Source organism: Lissotriton vulgaris, chromosome 6 (assembly GCF_964263255.1).
Source record: "Lissotriton vulgaris chromosome 6, aLisVul1.2, whole genome shotgun sequence".
In the NCBI taxonomy this organism is placed as follows: domain Eukaryota; kingdom Metazoa; phylum Chordata; class Amphibia; order Caudata; family Salamandridae; genus Lissotriton; species Lissotriton vulgaris.
In genome coordinates, this window is record NC_141694.1 from 1,284,916,853 (window position 1) to 1,284,937,900 (window position 21,048).

Below are 21,048 nucleotides of genomic sequence, written 5' to 3' on the forward strand. Positions count from 1 at the left end.
CCTGGGGTATTGAAAAATTGAGAAATCTGCAGGTAAATGCAGTATCCACCAGCAAGATAATTGGCAACGGTAAGTAACTATTTTTGTTGGCTAACTGGCTTTGGGAATGAAAGTATTGTTGATTCTCAGATAGGTTTTTGTTATGTACTGTGGACCTAGTTTCTCAAGAAATTGATGAGAAACTAATTGAAGTCTAGGTGCACAGTAATCAATGGAAATGCGACTTTATCCAAGGCACCATCAGTTATTTTTCAAAGGGACTTTTCCTATTAAATGTGAAAGGGATTACTGCAGACACTTTTTTTTTTGTTTAAATGTATTTTCTTTGCTAGTGAATGTCTTTTTCTGTGAAAGACATTTAAAAGAGATGATCGCCTTATGTTCAAGATACACCAGCATTAATAACTGGTAAGAAGTTTAAATGGTGTACATAGTGCTGACTTGTCATTGATGTGATGCTAATAATAAATAGTTGTATGTTTGATCTCGCCAGGATGTGAATTAGTTGTCCCAAGGTTGCAGATGTAAATCTTCAAAGCAAAGTTATCATCCAACATATCCAGTCACAGACTTTGTTTTTCTCTCTTAGATCCAAATTTCGTTCGGACATTTCTCACTACTTACAGATCGTTCTGCAAACCCCAAGAACTACTGAGTCTTCTGATAGAAAGGTACTGTACATAATTGTACAGCAAAGTGTGTGGTGTTTTACCGCAGTGCTTCAGTACTTTAATCATTCGCAGGGCATGTTTGGAAAAAAACACATGAAATAAAATTACATTTACACTGTAACTCTATTGTGTTTTTTGTTTTTTACTTTGGGTTTTGAGCACATCCATTAGTTTAGATTACTATCACCCAAGGTGCTGCTTGTGAGCGTTAGTCCTCTAGTGCAATCTTTCTTACACCCAGTTCTCCTTTAGATGCATCATATGAGTACAAGTCAGTTTATGTTCCCGGTCCTAAACATTGTTTTAGCCTATTAAGGTTGACTAGTAAGCATGATGTGCTCCTTATGCACTTGCCCTGCTACTCCTGTTTATATACTTTGTTTCATTGCTCACTTAGTATGTTCATTTTTCATTTTGCTTTATGTGCATTCCTCCCTCCTTCCCTTGACCCCCTTCTGTCTTTTTCCATATCTTCATTAAGTCTGTTGTCTCCCAAGAGGTGCTCCACCTTCCTTGCTTTCCCCACAAGGCTATTGCTGACAAAACCCTAATTAATATTTGTCCAAGTATCTTCTCACTGTATTGTGCCATGATTGTCAGTTAATTCATTGCTGATGGTCATTGAGCACTAAATATCAGATCCACTGGTGGTAGGTGTAAACTAAGCCACTAATATTGGATGCTAAAGTTACAACTGCTTTATCAAGAAAATATAATTGTGAAGGACCTAAAACTATAGTCTCTATTCAGTTTACATGTCATCCCTTTTCTGTATGTTTCCAATATAACCTGCTCCTCTTTCTATTCCAATTCCCACTCAAGTAAGCTACCTGTCCATGAACAGGTCTCAAGGTTGGAAATGCAAAATCTGACAAGATAAGAAAGCAAGCCTTTTTGTGGATCTGTTAACATCATAAGGGTCTACATTTCAAAGACTCCCATCCACAATGCCAAAAAACGTAAACATTCCAAACCCAACAACGAAATGGTAGAAGAACGTACATAATGTGAGTTTGTAACAAAGGTTAGCGGTTAGTCACATCTTTCTTCTCACAGCCTCCAGGCCATCTAATGTGATCATTTGCTCATCTTGCTTAAACTGTTTCGTGTTTTCACATAATTGTGGATAAACTGTTTTATGTTTGCACAATATTTCAATTGGTGCCCACCATTCACTTATGGCTAAAGACTGCATTATGATAATAACAGTATAATAATTTTTTGCTTATGTTTGATGTATGATTATGTGTTTTAGTTAATTTATTCATATAATACATGGTGTGTAATGTTTTTTCTTTGTGGTTGTTTACATAGAAAAAACTCTAAGTATTCCCATTCATACACTGTCAGTTATCACAGTACATGTTCTTTTGATAACCATGTGAAATAGTCAAAATTCATCATCTTGAGTTCTCCCAGATAGAGAGGCAGATTTTGGAATTTAGGGATCCCCCTTACACCACCTTCAAAGACACATTTGCTGATAACAAGTTGGGTTTTCAGATACAGCATTGCCTTTCTGGTGGTTGGCAGCCTGGCCCTACCTATCTGATTTACGATAACATACTGTAAAAGGGTTATAGATGAAAACTATCTTGCTTACAGTCTCCCATCAGCAGTACCCCATCTCCTGTCTTATGTGTTCAGCCATATTGATGGATCTCCTTGTCTCCCCTAGCCAGTGATAGTTAACCATCTTGTATTAATCTTGGTTTTGTAAAGCCTTTGAAAAACAGCATATTGTAAATACTTTTTTTCTGTTCTAGGGTGAGCCTAAAGGTTACTGTGCTGATAAATCATAAATGTGTTATATTGATTGAATGAATACTCCGTGGTTCATTAATTAACCTGGTAGTTTTATTGCACATCTACAATATACTGTACATTCATTGAGCTGAAGGTTCTGTGGAGTTGTTTCTTTTGCATATGTCACCCTAAGTGGGAAGTGTATGCCCAGACATGGGTACCGTGTTTACTACACCACTGGATTCAAGTTAGCCTGGCTGATGAAGGGTGATGCCCTGAAACCGGTCCCAGAATGCTTGTTTCTAGTCAAGGGAAGACCTGGCTTGGCAATTTGGACTGGACTGGTCCCATAAGGAACAGGGTTAAGACTGATTTGCATATGGCTGGGTCCAAACTGGAGTGGTGTGGGGAGCAAAATATTGATGGATTAAACCCAGATCCTTGTGACTGGGGTTGCATATTTGCTTTGTCCAGCATTCCGTCCATCAGTTATTTCTTTTGCATCTGTGGAATTTTTCTACAGGACAACCTACAGACTGCCCTGAATGTTTAATAATATTTAAAATATTAAAGTGAATATATTCCAAAACATTTTAAAGAAAACAAAAGTGTGGCCTTCCTGTCATGTCGAAGAATTTCTTGCTGACTCTAAAAACAAAAGATAAGAGCTGCCAACCTCCAGCCTAGTACTTCTAGTACTTGCTATTAGTATAACCGCAATGCATTCTAAGATATCAAGCCTGTTTTGTTTTCAGTATCCCATTATTATCCAGACATTCTAAACCTTTCTGGGCACCACTGTTTCAAGGGTACGACCTGTCATCAGAGGATCTGCTCTCTTCATCCTCAGTAGGATGGGTCCTGGAATGTTGCTTAATATTTAAACTTTACTTATCTTTACAAGAGTGGACACAATCCACTGGGGGTGTCCAGAATACCAGAGAGAGGGTACATTTTAATAACCAGAATGTACTGGGACACAGTGGTGCCAGTTACTTGGGTAAATTATGTGAAAGACATCTACATGTGTGAATATTCCACCACTATGGAAAAATATGAATATTTCGCATCGTAATTTTGGTTAGCCTTACCAACGCTCATCTGTAAATATATTATATTGTATGATGATTTGGATTATATTTTAATGTCAAGTGACATTGAAATTGGGGGTAGTCTGCATATTGAAGTTGGTGCTTAACTTAGATTGTCACGGAATGCACAGTGGTCAGGTATGTAGTGTTTGAATTACTGAATTGCTTTATTGACACTGCAGAGTAACAAGTACAGTATCTCACTGTTTTTCGAATTTTGGGGGTAGAAGGAAGTGACTTGGACATCTTGAGTTATTAATAAAATCCAACTCCTTAATCAGATGGTTGGATAGAAGTTTATTACATGGTATAAATCACTGAATAAGTAAAAATGTTTTGTGTTCTATTACTCTGGATTTGTGCCCAATCAATAATGGCAGAAATAACCTATTGTACCTCAGTCAGATTGACAAATTATGTAAGAGGTTTACAGATTTTATGTCCATGCAGTTGTTAGCAGACTGAAAAGGAGAATATTTTATATAGATTGTGTGGGCTGTAAACGTTCCACAAAATATCCTGTAGTGCCAAAAGTGAAAAAATCATGAACAAAGTAAAGACTTCATCAACCCTTACTTCCATCATGTAATTTGACACTACCTCACCTTTAATGGGTTGCAGGCCAAATATAGAACAGAAGTGGCTTTGTCTTCAAAATTTTAATGTTAGAAATCAGTAGGTTGCTTGATGACAACAATTTGTCGCTCAGGAACTCAAATCACTGATATTCATTTTCAACGTTTGATAGGCTATAATAATTAAAAATTCAGTGAATTTACCTAGGGGGAATACACATACCTTGTTTATGATAAAGTTTTGCTCTATGCTAGGTTTGAAATTCCGGAGCCTGAACCGACAGAGGCTGATCGAATAGCGATGGAGAATGGAGATCAGCCTCTCAGTGCTGAACTGAAAAGGTTTAGGAAAGAATATGTCCAGCCTGTACAGTTGCGGTAAGTTTCCAATTTGCATTTCTTCTCACACAAGAATGAACATCATTTTAATACCTTTCTTTTTGTAATTCTGACCATTTCAGGCTTTGTAAATGATCTGGCCCAAACCTATAATTTAGTTCTAATTGAGTTTTTGCATCATTCATTTTAGTTTAGATTCATATGACACACATTATTCTGCAACCTATTGTTTGGGTTCAGAATATCCTTTTGCTGTGCGGGTGGGCTAGTGAGCAGCATCTGAAGGGTAGCTGAGTTGACACACTGCTGCAAGTTACTAACCTGCATTACAAAAATCCAACATTGCCTTGTTCTGTTTACTGTAACACGTCTTGATTTATTCAGAAAGCTATTCTGCACATGTCTATGTGCTGTTTTCTTTTGCTGGCTTAAGCTTTATGGAGAAAAAATCAGCTTGGAACACTGGCCTGGTCCCAACATGCTCATTGGGTGTGAATGCCCATATACAGTTGTTGGTTAGTGGGTCCCCTGCTGCTGTAAGAGATATCCTGTGGGCCGAGCAGGGAAGTGTTCCAGACCTGTATATTGGTAGGGTTGCATTTAGTGGTTCTCTTGGGTGCTCACCGAATTGCTGGATTAATTCCTGCCTGACCTGACAGTGTAGTGCGATTCAGATTGTGGTAAACAAGTTGAACGGGTTTCCATGCATCAGTGGATTGGCAGCCCTGCCGTACAGGCAAGCTAGATTAACTTCACAGATGAGCTAAATGGAATAGAATTGGAATCTTACCTAATGGCCCTACCCATCCCTTGATGGTAACCCGTACCATGATGCCAAAACTGCCATTCGTCACTGCATGTTGGCACCAGAACACTACTGGCTAGACAGAGCGGGGAAACCTCCAATATATGTCAAGAAACTGGCTGTTCTAATCTATGGCATCTGATAGAGACACGTAGCCGCAGATTCCTTACCATTGAACTTTCATGCATCCGGTTGGAACTGGAAGATTGTTCATAGCAGTACCGCTGCGCACTGGTAGATGGCGTTGGTCGACTACACGTGATGTGGTTGGCGTTGTGTTAGTCGTCCTGACGTCCGCGTCGTCCACATAACCGCCATTCTGGCGCGCTGTCAATTCTTTTCTTAACGTGACAACCAGCGCAGATCCATCGAAGAGAGTATACCACCTGTCATTTTTTGACAGACTTTTTCCAACCTTTTGTCGACTCCTTTTGGTGTGCTAGGGATATCTAGCAAGAAGACTTTGGGGTTCAAGTCATGCGGCGCTTGTCATTGTGCCATGTCAGTCACTGACACCCACTTGGTGTGTCTTTGGTGCCTGGAGCGCGAACACGAGGCAAAGTTGTGCTCAGATTGCCAGTCCGTGGTGCCGAAAGCTTTGAGGGAGCAGTCCCTAAAGCTACCCGGCGTCTCGGAGGTTGCCCCATCTATCTTGATCTCCGTTGGGAGGAAGGTCCGAGCACCGCTCTGGAGGACCGAAGTCTTCTTCCTCCAAGTCGTCGCGATCAGGTAAGAGACATCACAAAAAGACTAAGCGTGCTTTGACTTCACCCTGCCGGCGTGCAACAAGATGGAGGAACCGCGACATTCGAGGTCCCGCTCTGCAGAGCAGGTGCCTGTGTCTCTCTGCATTTCCCTCCCTTTCCGGAGCCGGGAGTGACCCCTGCCCAACTTAAGGAATTTTATAATGCCACGTGTACCATATTTGGGCGGCCCGACCCTGCTGGCATGCCCTTGGGCCCCGCAGGGTCATATGAAGGAGTCCTCAAGGTTTCCGCACCTTCGGCTCAGGTGCCAAGGCTTCTTACTGGACCTGTGTCCGGACCGCTGCCGGTCACACGACAGACTCACTGGGCAGAATGATTTTTAAGACTGTGGGCATATGTCGCTACGCCTGGCAGAGGACGTCTGTTTTTTCAAGGTATGTCCAGGCTAACCTTATGGATGTGCCCTTTGATGGCTCCCGTTTCTTCAGAGACAAAGCAGATGCAGCTCTTGAGCGTTTTAAGGGCTTGTGGCCTATGCCCAAGTCCTTTAGGCTCACTACAGCATCCCACCCTGCGTCTGCCTTTTGCTCGTATCATGGCAACGAAGGGGCTACCAACCCAATTCCAGCCAGAGAGCCCCGCAAGTTCAGCAACCTCTGCAGGGCTGCAGGCCCGATTCACCCCGACCCCGGGGGTCGAGAGGCCAGAAGTGGAGCCAAGCCACGATCCCCTCCTCCACCACAAAACCCTCCTACTCCGATTCTCCAGGATCATTCATGTCCCTCCATTGGTGGTGATGATGGCGTATTCTACCACCAACTGGACATCATCTCGGACAGGTGGGTGTTGGAAATAGTCTGAAGGGGCTACTCCTGCCCCTTCGAGAATACCCCCCCATCCATGCCTCCAGTTTACGATCGGCTGATGGAGGATCACCTTGCCCTAATCCGCCAGGAAGTCAAAACTCTCTTGGCCAAGTGAGCTAAATAAAGGTTTCCCGGGCCAGAAATAGACTGTGTTTGTTACTCCCGCTACTTCCTGCTTCCAAAGTAGGACCCAGGCCTTCGTCCTATTCTCAACCTCCGAGCCCTCAAATATTTCCTCAAAGAGGAGAAGTTAAAAATGCTCTCCCTTGCTCAGGTCCTGTTTGCCTGGGACCCAGGAGACTGGATGGTAGCACTGGACTTGCAGGATGCCTGTTTTCATACCCCCGTCCTGCCTGCCCATCGTCGCTGCCTGTTGTTCACGGTGGGCCATAAGCAACTTCAGTTGGCCATGCTACTCTTCGGCCTCACTTGTGTCCCTTGGGTGTTCACCAAGGTGATGGCGGGGGTTGCAGACCATCTGCGGAGATCAGGGGTTCCAATCTTCCCTGATCTCAATGACTGGTTGTTAAAGGTGGGCTCCTCTCAAGCAGTTGTCTCCCACCTCCCGACTACGGCAAACCTCCTTTATTCGCTGGGATTTACTATCGAAGTGCCGAAGTCACACCGGATTCCCTCTCAGACGTTCCCTTTCAACGGCACAGTTGTGGTCGCTACCATTTCGGGCCTATCCTCCCGAACAATGAGTCCAGGATATTCAGGCTATGACGCAAATATTTCAGCCTCTTACCTGGATTTCAGTGACACTGACTATGAGGCTTTTGGGCCTCATGCATCCTGCTGGTGGACCATGCCAGATGGCACACAAGGCCTCTGCAGTGGCACCTAAAGTTCCAGTGGGAACAGCATAGGGGAAATCTCACTGACCTTGTTCAGATATCGGAGGGCATTATAAAAGACCTGCAGTGGTGGCTGACAAACTGCAATTGGCTCAGAGGCAGACCTCTCTCCCCTCCCCACCCAGATCTTACGGTGGTGACGGATGCGTCTCTTCTGGAATGGGGCGGCCTTCTGGGATAGGTGGAGATGAGAACACTCTGGTCTCCGGCAGAAGCCAGGCTCCATATCAACCTATTGGAGCTTTGGGGTGGTCTGATTGGCACTGAAAGCCTTTTTACTGTCCATCAAGGGAAGGCTGGTTCAGGTGTTCATGAACAACATTACTGGCATGTGATACTGCAACAAACCGGATGGTGTGGGGTTGTGTACTCTCTGAATTTGACTGTAACAACAGGGCATTTCCCTGGTGGTTCAACATCTGGCCGTTTCTCTGAACGCCAGAGCGGACAAACTCAACATACTGTGCCTTGTGGATCCCGAATGGTGTCTCCATCCGTAGGTGGTACAAGGTATTTTTCAGCGGTGGGGAGAGCCTGGGTTAGATCTCTTTACCTCTGTAGAGAACGTGCAATGTCAGCAGTTTTACACTTTGGATTTCCCTAGGCGATGCTTGCTCGGCGACGCTTTTTGATGTGAGTGGAGCTCAGGCCTCCCGTACGCTTTTCTGCCCATATCACTCCTGCCCAGAGTGCTCAAGAAGATCAGGAGCAACCGTTCACAAGTAGTTCTTGTGGCTCTGGACTGGGCACGGAGAGTCTGGTATCCCGAGGCTCTGACTGTGAGCACCGATCCTCCGATCAGGCTTCCCCTTCGGGAGGAACTTCTATTGCGTCAGCAGGGGAGGGTCCTCCACCCGGCCCTGCCCGCTCTCAGCCTCCTTGCATGGAGATTGAGCGGCGACAGTTGACAGCGTATGAACTTCCTCCCGAAGTCTGCACACTTATATTGCACCCAGGCATCCATCCACGAAATCAATATACCTCTGCCGATGGAACAGATTTTGAAAATATTGTACAGAAAGGTCTATTGACCCCTAATCTGCCTCTCTATCAGATGTTCTTCTGTTTGTCCTTTCCTTGGCCCAGCAGGGCTCTGCACTGGGCACTCTAAAGGTCTAACTTTCGGCCCTATCAACTTTTCTCTGGCTGCCAGATCAGCCTTCACTTTTTAAATTTCCTCTGGTGTAGAGATTAAACGGGATAACCCATTTGTTTCCCCCTTTTCATTTTCTTATGCCACAATGGGACTCTAATTTGGTCCTTACTTTCTTGATGTGTTCACAACTATCCTCTACGTTTGCTCACTATCAAAACTGCTTTTTGCAATCCCCTTTGCCAGGAGGGTGAGCAAACTGCAGGCAGATACCTGACTGTCTTTCCGGACAGAATGGTACTCCGAACTAGGACATCTTTTCTGCCCAAGTTTGTAACACTCTTCCATCTGGGGCAGTGTGTTACCTTGCTCACTTTCTATGCACCTCTGCATCCTTCTAAAGAAGACGTGCGTCTCCACCATTTGGACCCAAAAAAGAGCGTTATCGTTCTACCTTGATCACACCAAAGAGTTCTGGGTGGATGACCAACTCTTTATAGGGTACATGGGAGCAAAGAAGGGACGTGGTGTTCTAAAGACGACCTCTCACGTTGGGGTATCCTCTGTATTAAAATATGTTACGCCTTGGCAAAGAAACAGTCTCCTGAAGGCCTTGGGGCCCTTTCCACCAGGGCGAAGGCAGCCACCAAAGCCCTCCAGCGTGATGTTCCAATTGCTGATATCTGGCAAGCGGCCATGTGAGCGTGTCTGCACATGTTCGCCAGACACTGTTACCTTGATTCTCAGGTAACCAAGGCAGGCCTATTTGGTTACCTGTTTTAAAGCTTTTGCGCAGTCCCACCTCTGGGGGAGGTATTGCTTGGGTATCTGTTCATAGGTAAGGAATCTGCTACAAAATGTCTTTATCAGATGGACAAGGTAATTACCTTCGGTAACACTTTCTCTGTTAGAGACATGATCTAGCAGTAGATTCCTTACCGACTCACCCATCCTACCCGCACTACAGACTTGTTTTTAGCATCCGAGCTACTCCCCTTCAGGGCCCAAGCTGTCTTTTATTTTACACACCATTATCACTCATTTTATGGCTCTGCACTTCAGGCGTGGAAAGTCGTGAAAAGTACTGATGTTAGCACACCAGTGTGGTGATTATATGGACGACACAGACGTCACAACAACGACAAACACAAAACAGACACGCAGATTCTACAGACGCCATGTACCGTTACGCAGGGGTACTGCTATAAAAAATCCTACAGATCCAGCCTGATGCGTGGAAGTTTAAAGGTAAAGAATCTGCGACTAGATCGTCTACCAGATAAGGTGTTACCAAAGGTAAGTAACTTGTCTAATGTGTCCTTCCTTTTCTGTGCCATGGGCACCTTGTAAGACTCGTCAGTTGGGTGTTAAACTGGACCCATGTTGGCAATGCCTGGGTGCACATCTCAGTCCTGCTTGGTCCGCACCATGACTGAGGAGGCAGGAGACATGAGGCAGCCAGAACTTAGCCCTGTAAAAATGATGTTGGAGGGACAAATCGGTTGCTGCATGGAGTCACTATCTGATGGACGCCTGTTATCAGTGGAGACTCCACTTGAGGAAAAGTGTGGATGCAGTGAGAAGAGGAAGGGGAGCCTCTGAATGTCTCTTATGGTTCTTCAAACCCTACCTTGTCATAATCTTACCAAGCATCTTCATGTCCAAACACATCCAGTTCATCTGCTCTCCTAATTATTGGAAGCAATGTACTGGTCCTAACACTGAACATCAGGGAGCTACACTTAATATAACTGGATTTGCCGCATTTGATGCTGTAGATAATGATAATCTGTTCATCACAAAACGGACCTGTTTCTCCTGGACGAAAGCCAACCCAAATGGGTTCTTTATGGACCCTCACGCACCCTATTTCTATCATGCTTCATCATTGGGTCTCACTCTGGTCTGTGTAAACCAGGGTGGGCTCAATTACTTTGAGTTATTTTTCCTTCTGGAGAAACTGGTCCGAACGGAGTCTGGAAGGTTGGTAGGATACTTTTTGAGATGAACTAGTGAAAGGTGGAGGAGGTATTCTACAATTCCCCTATATACACAGATATAGAGAATCTCTCTCCCCTCATTAAGTGTGGGATAAAAATACAGATCACAATCACCTGCCATCTAGTGCAGTGTAGACATTGCATGTATTAATTCAAAGCAGAGGTTTTGAGCGGACTTGTGGTTGTTCCTGAAACCCAAAATTCACCAGGTCATAGATTCCACCCTTTATTTCCCACAATCTTGTTTGATGTACTTTTTGGAGCTTTGGGTCCTTCATGCCAGAGAAGTGGAAATTTCAACTGTGGATTGTTGAAATTTCGATTTGAAACACAAGAAAACAGTGTGCAACTGTCTACTGCTTCCAAGCCAAATCTGACTTAAGATAAGGAAGCTATGTCCTCTCCAAATGACTCATGGGGTTGTGATATGGAAAATACGCCCTTACAATTTGGTCAATAAAGTAATACATTCTCATGTTGAGTCTTAAGGTCTGTAACCTGTCATCTGAAGGGACCCCAACAAATCAACCTGTTTGTTCTATAGGCTTTGAAAAACAGGAATATTTCACAATATTGATATAAACGGCCTAGAACACATTACAGAACACAGCACCAAAGCTCTTCAGAGCCATCTACCACAGCTGGTGTTGACGTCGTCAAGGTTACATACTGTGGTGGGGAAAAGGGAGGGCGCAGAACTGAGTCCAGAGTATGCGTGTACCAAATACACAGACTTGGAAAAAAATCCTCCTACAATGTCATCAGCGAAAACCACACCCAGGACAAAGACTGCACTTTAGGTTTCCCATCCAATCCCTTCCCAAGATTTTCTCTCCAGGGTTCCACCTTGAGTGGAAACTCAACTTCAGGGCAAGCTACGGTCTTGAAAGAGCCACGCCTCAAGCCCAAAAAACTATAGAAGAGGCTTGGTTAGTCTGCATCAACGGCTCTTCTACAGCCATCCCAGTTCCGAAGACCAGACTCTCCTCTGGTAAAAACTCAACAATATTGTTTCAAATCTCAACATTAACAAACTCCACCCTGTTACTAAGAAACTGACCTTGCCAGTCTCGGCGTCTGGGGATGCCTCTGAAGTCCACCTTGAAACCGGCGTCTTCTCCCAGGCAGGTAGCCATCACTACAGAGTAGATGCTCATGAAGAGAGTCAAATCTAACTGATGACCCCACTTCCTATGACACAGTAAGTAATTCAGCACATGACAGACCATCACAGGCTCAAACTTCATGTTGTGGAGTAAAAGGAAGATTTCTATATTGAAACATTCTAAGAAACGGAGCACTCCGTATAACTCCTGCTAATGTTCAAAAGCTTGCTAAAATGCTCATGTGAGAGCTCTAAAGACAATGAGAAGCGCAGGATGGTCCAACCAAGCATAGAAAAAAAACGAAGGCAGCACTAGAGAACCTCATGTACATTTGGGCCATATGCCACCAGATTCAATAATAGTGCATACCGCTCGAAAAAGGGCTTTTGCCAAGGACACGAGGGACACCTCTCCACCAGACAATTAGCATGTGCATAGACGCTGCTGACAAAAGGATAGGTGCTGCTACTCAGTGGATATTAGCCACCTCAGGTGACTGTCATGATAAAATAGCTACCCCGAGAGGAGATGGAGCAGCTGGTAAAACTACTTACAGAGACTTACAAGTAGCCCTGAAAGAAGCTAGTCCAGACAGGTAAAAATTATATCAAATGCCAACATTAGATGTGCACTGAATGCAGCAACACTCTTTCATTAAATTGACCAGTATTCCTCTCCAGCGGCATCCCTGGCTGAAGGTCTCTGGATTCCTACCAGAAGTTCAGCAACCCCTAAGTGTATCAATTATCGCAGAATACCTTTTTGGCCCGAAGGTGGACACTGTGTTGGAAAAAAATCAAGAGACACTGATACAGCTAAAGCTGTTGGCGTATTCCGACCACAGCCTTCGAACTCCGTATTGAGGAGGGAGCCACCACAGGCTAAAGCCAAGTCAGCGAACATTTTACACCAGTTAGACTACCAACTACCGCAGAGGTCTCCAGCATTTTTTGTGGTGAGAGCAACTACTCATCAGTGAAAATCATTGTGATCTACTGAAGGTTAAGCAACTCAGGCATTGTTGCCAGACACCCACACGCCCAGCTTAATTGACCATTGGGCCAGATACAATGGTTTTAACAAAATACTTTGACTAGAGGGACTATGATAGGGCTGCCATGTGTGTCAGTGAGAGTATGGTCTCTGGGGATGTATGAGCATGTGTATCTATGCTTGTGATATATTTTTATAAGGTTGATTTGAGAGCCTGTGTTGTATGTACTTCCAGCACAGGACACACCTTTTGCCATATGTAGCACCATTACATGTAAAACATAAACATATATATATTTTTTATTGGGCAAAATTTAAAGTGTAAAAAATGTTCAGCAAAAATATCCACAATATGGAACATTTTTCTGCACTTTAAATTTCTCATTGTAAATATGGCTGTATTTTTCACTTATACTTATGGCACACCATCTACTGGCCACTGGGAGCAAGAGACTTGCTGTTTGTAACTGCGAGACTTTAGAATGGGAGAACATAAAAATGAAGTGTTAACTTAATCATTAAGGTGACTTTTTAGTTCAATGGCATGTGTGGCTGTGGATACACATGCTCTGCATACTCTCATCTAGTGTTGGGTCCAGACTTGTGCAAACCAACTCATTGCTGACAGTGAAAAATGTGATGCGTCTGCTAGGGATGATGGCCTCTTGTATTGCCATAGTCCCTCATGCAAGGTTATGCGTCCCCTACAGCAATCTCAAGCTCGCCAGTGGTCTCAATCACAGGGTGATCTATCAATACTAAATCTTCAAGATCGCCACACTCTCTATTGTCTGCAGTGGTGGAAAACCAACAACCTATTACAGTAGAAACTTTTCCCTCACCTCACCACAGACTGGTTATGGTGCCAATCTACAAGACCTCACAGTATAAGCTGTTTAGGATGCCAAACAGCAATCTCTACACATCAGCTACTTGGAGCTAAAGGCGATCTTCCGATCTATGAAAGCTTTCTTTCCTCACCTATCTCACAAGGTTGTCCTAGTCCAGATGGGCAATATGACAGTCATGTATTATTTACAAAAACAGGAGGGGGACGTGGTCTGCTCAACTCTCGAAACTGTCGCAGAACATATGGAGCTGAGCTCTTCACCACCACATTCATCTCTTGGCGGAATATCTGCCGGCAGCCCTCAATGATTTTGCAGACGTGCTCAGCAGGATGCAGGAACAAACCCATGAGTGGGAACTCCACCCGCAAGTCCTCTTTCAAAAGTAGGGGTTTCCTCAAATAGACAATTTCGCAACAGCAGAAAACACAAAATGCCCAAACTTAACCTCCAGGTACCCACAATCCAAAGGCAACGCTCTATGGATGAGTTGGTCAGGGATATTTGTCTATGCCTTTCCACTGCTCCCTCATTCCATTTTGGTTCGGAGACTCTGGCAAACATCTCTCACCATAATCCTGGTAGCTCCCACTTGGGCACATTAACACTAGTTCACGATACTACTAGATCTTTCAGTAGTTCCACACGAGAAGGTCCACAACAAGCCGGACCTTCTTACTACAAATCAAGGACAGATCAGACACCCTGGCCCTAAAGCTCTCAATCTAGCAGTTAGCCAAACCCGAAGACCTCAGGAGGCAATTGCAACTTGCCCCTAGAATGCATCGACATTTTCAAAGAAGCATGCTAGAGCATGCTACGCTGCAAAATGGAAACGTTTTGTTTACTACTGCCAACCTAAAAAATGTATCCTATTAAAGCCACAGTTCAAGACATTATCAGTGAACTGCTCCATCTGCAAAAGGCTAAATTATTAGGTTACATCTCGCTGCTATAGCTGATTATCTCCAAAATAGACAGCCTCTATCATTGTTAAACAAAACTTGTCATTAAAGCTTTTATGGAAGTCATCCCTCCTAGGGTTCCTCCAGCACCCTTTTGGAACGTTAACATTGTTCTAACCAAGCTCATGGGTCCCCCTTTCGAGCCTCTTCACTCATGCCCCCTTCAGTTTCTTTCATGGGAAGTGGCATTCTTGGTTGCCATTACCTTACTCAGGCTTGTTGGTGACCTCCAGTTTTTAACCTTACAGGAACCATTCTTTCAAATATGTGAAACAAGCTGGTTCTTCGTACTAGTTTCTACCTAAAGTGTTCTCTAAATCTCACCTCAATCAGTCCATTGAGCTCCCAGTATTTTCCAAAACCCTGATTCTCTAGTGGAAAGAACTCTTCATACCCTAGATGTTTTAAAAGCGCTCATGTTCTACATAGACTAAAACTTTCAGAAAAACAAAGCCACTTTTGTTTTGACCTTTTATCCATCTAATGAAGGCAACCCTATATCCAAATCAGGCATAGCTTGATGGATAGTCAAATGTATTCCAATTTGCTACATTAAAACCAAAAGACAGTTACTGGTTACTCCCAGAGCCCATCCACTCGTAAGAAGAGAGCTACTATGGATTTTTTAGGAAATATTCTCAAAGCTGACTTTTGCCAGGCAGCTACATGGTCTAGATTACACACATTTACCATATACTACTGTGTGGATGTTTTAGCACACCAACAAACCAATGAAGGTCAGGTAGTGCTGTGTACCACAGGCTAGCCACCACTTCTCAAAAGGGACCGCTTTACATTCTATGCATGCCTTTGAACAGATTGTTACTTACCCTGTAAGCATCTGTTCGTGGCATGTAGTGCTGTAGATTCACATGCGCCCTCCCTCCTCCTCGTACGCTCATGGCAGTTGTAGTTACATTTCATACTTATGTGATATATTTACATTTGGCATGAACATCTTCATTCTTACACTCCTTTCTCACCCGCCTGCGGGCAAAGCAATCTTAACAAAGAAGTCGATGCCCATGCGAAGTATCACTGAGAGGAGGAGTCACTCAGTCTTGACTTGGTCTTGTGAATCAAAAGACTTCTTTAAAGAAAAGCAACTTGCACAACTCTGGACCCAAAACTAGATGGCGGGAGTGTGCAGAGAATGTGAGTCTACATCACTACATGCCACATGCAGATGCGTACACGGTAAGTAGCATAAGCCTTTTAATTTTCTCCCATTTAAAAGCATTCAGGAGCATAGTTTTGTTTGCAGCTCCAACATTGGGTTGAAAAATAATTTTATTTAAGAGTTAAATACCTCAGTGACTCAGTTGTAAACTAATGTGCCCCAGCCTGGGTCATAAATCTGACTGCGCACTTCACATTATCAGGCCCTGGTATCTGTAGCCTGATGATGATATTGTAAAATAAAAACAGTCTTCTCAACTTTGAAAGGAAAATATGACCCTGTGTTATTTAAAAATGAACTCAAGGCTGTGAACTACTCTGACAGTGTCTGGGAGCTACTAGTAGCTCGCGATCGACTGGTTGGAGACACCTGAACTACAGTAATCTATTCAGGAGGTTCAGGAAACTACATTTTAATACTGGGGAGGCTTCTTGGATAACAGATGTTGGCGGGCGGAGGTACCCATAGTAAGGTACCTCAGCCTCAAAGCATTGACCATCCATACTTTGCCCCTACTCTCCACTGGCTTGCACAGCACCTGTCGGGCGCCAGATAATATATCTTAACAATGGGTTGAGATAACCTTGTACAGATGGGTACTTTACATCATCAGACATGCTGCTGCCTAGTGTTTCATACCACTCAACCCAATATTCCACTGCGCCACCAGTGTATTAGACACAACCACCCAAGACTGCAACAAGTAGAAGTGCTGTCATTGCTTCAGAAAGAATCTAGAGTCTCACTGCATCAATTAAAACAAGCCATTTACTTCCTGTACTTCTCATCCCCCAAGTAAAATGGAACTTTGCTGCCAGTATTGTACCTTCAACCACTACATCAAATCTGAACACTTCAGAGGGACGAGTCTACCAGGCTTCATTCCATTGACCTGAGTCTTAGACTACATGTCAAACCTCTATCTCAAGAACGCCTTCTTCTACATCCCTGTCCACCGGAAACAACACCAGTGTCTCGGGTTAATGGTATGTAGAAAACTTTATTGGTACAAAGTGAAACCTTTTGTTGTCACAACAACCCCACATGTGTTCACACAATGTCTGTTAGTAGTTGTAGTGATCCTTTGCTGCAGTACCATACATGGGTTTCCATACCTGGACTAATGGCTGGTACACTTGATCACCAAAGAGTACTATCTCACTCGCATTCAACAAGCTGTGTGTCTCTTCCGCACATTTTGGTGTGCATTCAGTGCCAAACAATCTCGTGTCTGTTATGTTATGTTATGTTATTTTGTGTCTTTTATAGCGCTCGGCTACTCAAAAGTGTGTCCCGACGCTTTATTGACAGCCTAAGAAGACAAACACAACAGATTAAAAGAAAGCAGAGTCAACAGAACACGAAAGAAACTAGGAGGCAAAAAGCCAGGTTTTCAGGCCCTTCCTAAAAGCCAGCAGATTTGAGGTGCTGCGTGTTCCAAAGCTGAGGGGCCCGGAGCATAAATGAACGACCTCCAATACGGGCCCTCCTCACACGCGGGACAATGGCAAGGAACTTCGACTCTGACCTCAAAGATCGGGCAGGACGATAGGAAACTAGCCTCTTCTGAAGGTATTTTGCCCCTGTGGCGTAGAAGGCCTTGTGAGCAAGGGTTAGTGCTTTAAAAACTATCCGCTGTCGGATAGGCAGCCAATGAAGCAACTGCAACAGGCCAGAAACTTTGACTCGCCTATGCAGGCCAAAAATGGCACGTGCTGCAGCGTTCTGGACCACCTGCATCCGTTGCAGGAGATATTCGGGCAGGCCGAGATATAGGACGTTGGAGTAGTCCAGTCTTGACCCGATCAGGGCCTGTACCGTAATCCTCCTGTGGTCCTCGGAGAGCAACGGAAAAAACTTCCGAAGCATGCGGAGAAGCCCAAAGCAGGTGCCAGTGAGGGTAAGGATCTGAGATCTTAAAGTCAGACCGTTGTCAATTTTAACCCCCAGATTCTTAGCTGACTGAGACGACCGCCCCGGGGGAGACATGTCGGCAGGTCACCATACCTGCCAGTCCGGATCGGATTGACAACCGAAGAAGAGCACCTCCGATTTATCTGAGTTGCACTTGAGGCTGTTCAGTTGGAGCCATTTGAAAACAGCCCCAAGGCACTCGCGGACACTCTCTCCATCAAAATCCTCTCCTTTCCAGCAGGTAAAGAGCAGCTGGGTGTCATCTGCGCAGGATACGATCTGGGCCCCGAAAGACTCGGCCAGAGCCGCCAGAGGGGTCATAAAGATATTAAAGAGAGTCGGGCTCAATACAGAGCCCTGTGGAACTCCGACTCCCAATGGCGGCATCTCGGCAGAGCTAGAGGAGGCCCAGACCGTCTGCCGGCGGTCAGCCAAAAAAGATGTAAACCAGCTGAGCACCGTCCCCCTCAGACCGATCTCATGAAGTCTTACGAGCAGATCCTCATGGGGGACGGTGTCGAAGGCCGCCGACAAGTCAAGCATGATCAGCATGGCTCTACCACCCGAGTCTAGCGTCTCCTTGATGGCCTTCGACACCTCCAGCAGCGCCGTCTCCGTACTAAGATTGGGACGAAAGCCCAATTGGGTGGAATGGAGCAGGTTGTGTGATTCCAAGAAATTGGAAAGCACGTTATGCACGTGCTTCTCCACGGTCTTGGCCAAAGCGGGGAGAAGAGAGATAGGCCTGTAATTGGCCAAAACCTCGAGGGCCAAGCCAGGCTTCTTAATAAGTGAGATAACCATTGCTTGCTTCCATGCCAAAGGGACCACACCCTGGCTCAGAGAGAGATTCAGAAAGGGATTGACCAGCGGATTTACGACTGCCGCCATCTTCGCCAAAAATTTGGCCGGGCATGGATCGAGCGGCGATCCAGATTTAAGGTCGGCCAGAAGTGTCAGGGACAAAGCCGTAGAAATAGGCGGGAAGTCAGATAAGACTGGCCCTAAAGGAACCAATGGAATTAGACCAGCCTTAGAGCAAAGGAGGGCACCAGCCGGCCTCAGTGGAAAGGAGTCTTGTATCAGCTTGATCTTTGTCGTAAAGAAGCATGCAAAATCCGATGCCCACGTCTCTGTGGGAGCAGTATGAGCCTCATTCGACCGTGGGGCGGTAAATTCCCTAACGATCGTGAAGATCTCTTTGCAGGAGTTTGAAGCATCCTCAATCCTCCTAGCAAAGTAGGTCTTTTTCTCAAGGAAAATATCTCGGTGGTATGCTTTAACCACGGTTCTGTATTCGAGTCTGGCGGCTGGATTATACTGCGCTCGCCAGGCCCTTTCTGCCGCCTTGCACTGCCTGCGAGAAGCAAGCAGCGCACCAGTGAACCAAGGAGCAGAGACCCGTTTGGGCAGTGAATGGGGGGGGGTCCTCAAAGGGGCCAGGTCATTCAACCTGTCCACAAACCAGGCCTGCAAGGACTCCAGGTCCCTCTCCAAAACCCCTGTAAGAGGTTCACCCCAGAAACACACCAGGAGCTATACTAAATATGGTAACAGACAAAGCCTACCCCAGTGACAAGGGAGTGATGGCATTTCATAGGCTTCTTACCCGATGCTGTGTCTTAAGACAGTTGGAATTATTAAATTGAAGGGAATGATGACATCTTGTATTGGAGTACTATCAAGTGCCTGGTTGCACATGTGCCCTCTGTCGAAGTGCCTTGCCCCACAGTGGTCACAAGCGACTAGTCAGTGGGACGATCTAGTGCTGGTAGAGCAAGAATAACTTTTTACTGAGCAAGTTATTTCTCAGCCCCTAGCCGCAATTGATCATCAACCCAGATGCCTTTTTTCAGGATTGGGAGTCCATTTGGGCCAACTAACATTCCAGGATCAAGGGACTCTTCAGCTATAGAGTTTGCACATCAATGTGCTGGAACTAATGACCTTGCAGTTAGTGCCCACAGAGTTTTACAAACTAGTTAACAGTACAGTGATAATTCCCACAGATTACATGACCACAATGTACCAACTTCAAAAACATGAGGGCAAGCACTCGCCACCGTCATTGAGGTGTGCGCCGACAATCTGGTATTTGACCTTACGGCACCCAGTCTTTCTTCTAGTGAAACACTTCTCTGGAGTAGACCGTGAACTACTTATCAGAATCCACCAACAAACACATGAGGTGGAGATAAACACCTAACGACTTCAGCAGTGCTTCTACATCGGGGGGGTCATTACCAGTTGACCACTGACATCAAGTATTTGTTAACTGTTACAGTGAAATGTATGGTAGTACATCTTTGTGTGCGTCTGTTTGTTTGTGTGTCTGTGTCGGAGTATTGAAGCCAGTGGGTCTATATTGGATGCTCCTAGCTTAAAAGGGCCATTATCGAGGATGAGAACAGCTTCCTAGACAGCAGAAGTGTATTCAGCTTCCTAGACAGCAGAAGTGTATTGCTTGCATTCCTGTGGGTCGAGATTGAGACTCTGCTGTGAGGGGGATGGGGACCAGGTACCTTTTAGAAACTCCATTAAGATTTTGTTTGAAGGCTGTTCATTTTTTCTGACGGAGTACAGTCAATGGTAGGGGTGACGGATTTTGCTGCGTGTATTCATTTCTGGATGCACATGCTTTGAATCCATTCCTCCATCTAGTGGTTGGTTCCATAATCTTGTCTTCTATTTTGAGAGTGTAGGTATTGCCAATCACCATTTGGTGATATGTCCATCCCCTGTGGGACGTCAGACAGTACCCTGTAGGTTTCTGTGCATTGTCCCTATCTTCAGATTATTTTTCCTGCCGTTAGGTCTGGAAGCAGACCTGAGGAGCTCTGAAGAATCATGGAAGAGTTGCAGAAAGGCGAGAGAGAAAAAGTCAACCAAAAGTACCAAAAATCACTAGAGGCCACGGACACCGAAGACTGAGGAGGAGAACCTTCTCGACCCAGACTGGGGACCACATCGGTGAGGACCACCTGGCAGAGAATGAAGATGAGAGGGGCAGCCAAGGGATATGGAGAGCACCTCCTTCAAAATCAGCCCCAACAGCCACCACAAGTTTGCAAAGAGGGATTCACACAAGGTCTGCAATCTGTGCCTCCCAAAGGATCACCGCACCGAAGACTGCAAAGCCTGCCCTGAATTTGTACTCAAGACGAGACTAAAACAGTGACTGGCACACAACGCCATGGCTTGTACCTACAGAACACAATTCCTGAAGCACCTGGGCCTCTCCAGTGACGATGAGGAAGTCATTGAGAAAGCTGAACCAGCACAAGGACAGGAG

At 45.0% G+C, this 21,048-nt stretch overlaps 1 protein-coding gene across 1 annotated transcript in view; it reads left to right on the plus strand.

The window, feature by feature from the left end:
- Positions 1 to 21,048, plus strand: part of SOS1 (SOS Ras/Rac guanine nucleotide exchange factor 1) — an 897,181-nt gene that overhangs the window by 409,217 nt on the left and 466,916 nt on the right. The window contains exons 11-12 of the mRNA XM_086927418.1: positions 590 to 671; positions 4,339 to 4,461. Of these exons, the coding sequence (XP_086783544.1) occupies positions 590 to 671; positions 4,339 to 4,461 (205 nt within the window). The remainder of the gene's footprint in view (positions 1 to 589; positions 672 to 4,338; positions 4,462 to 21,048) is intronic.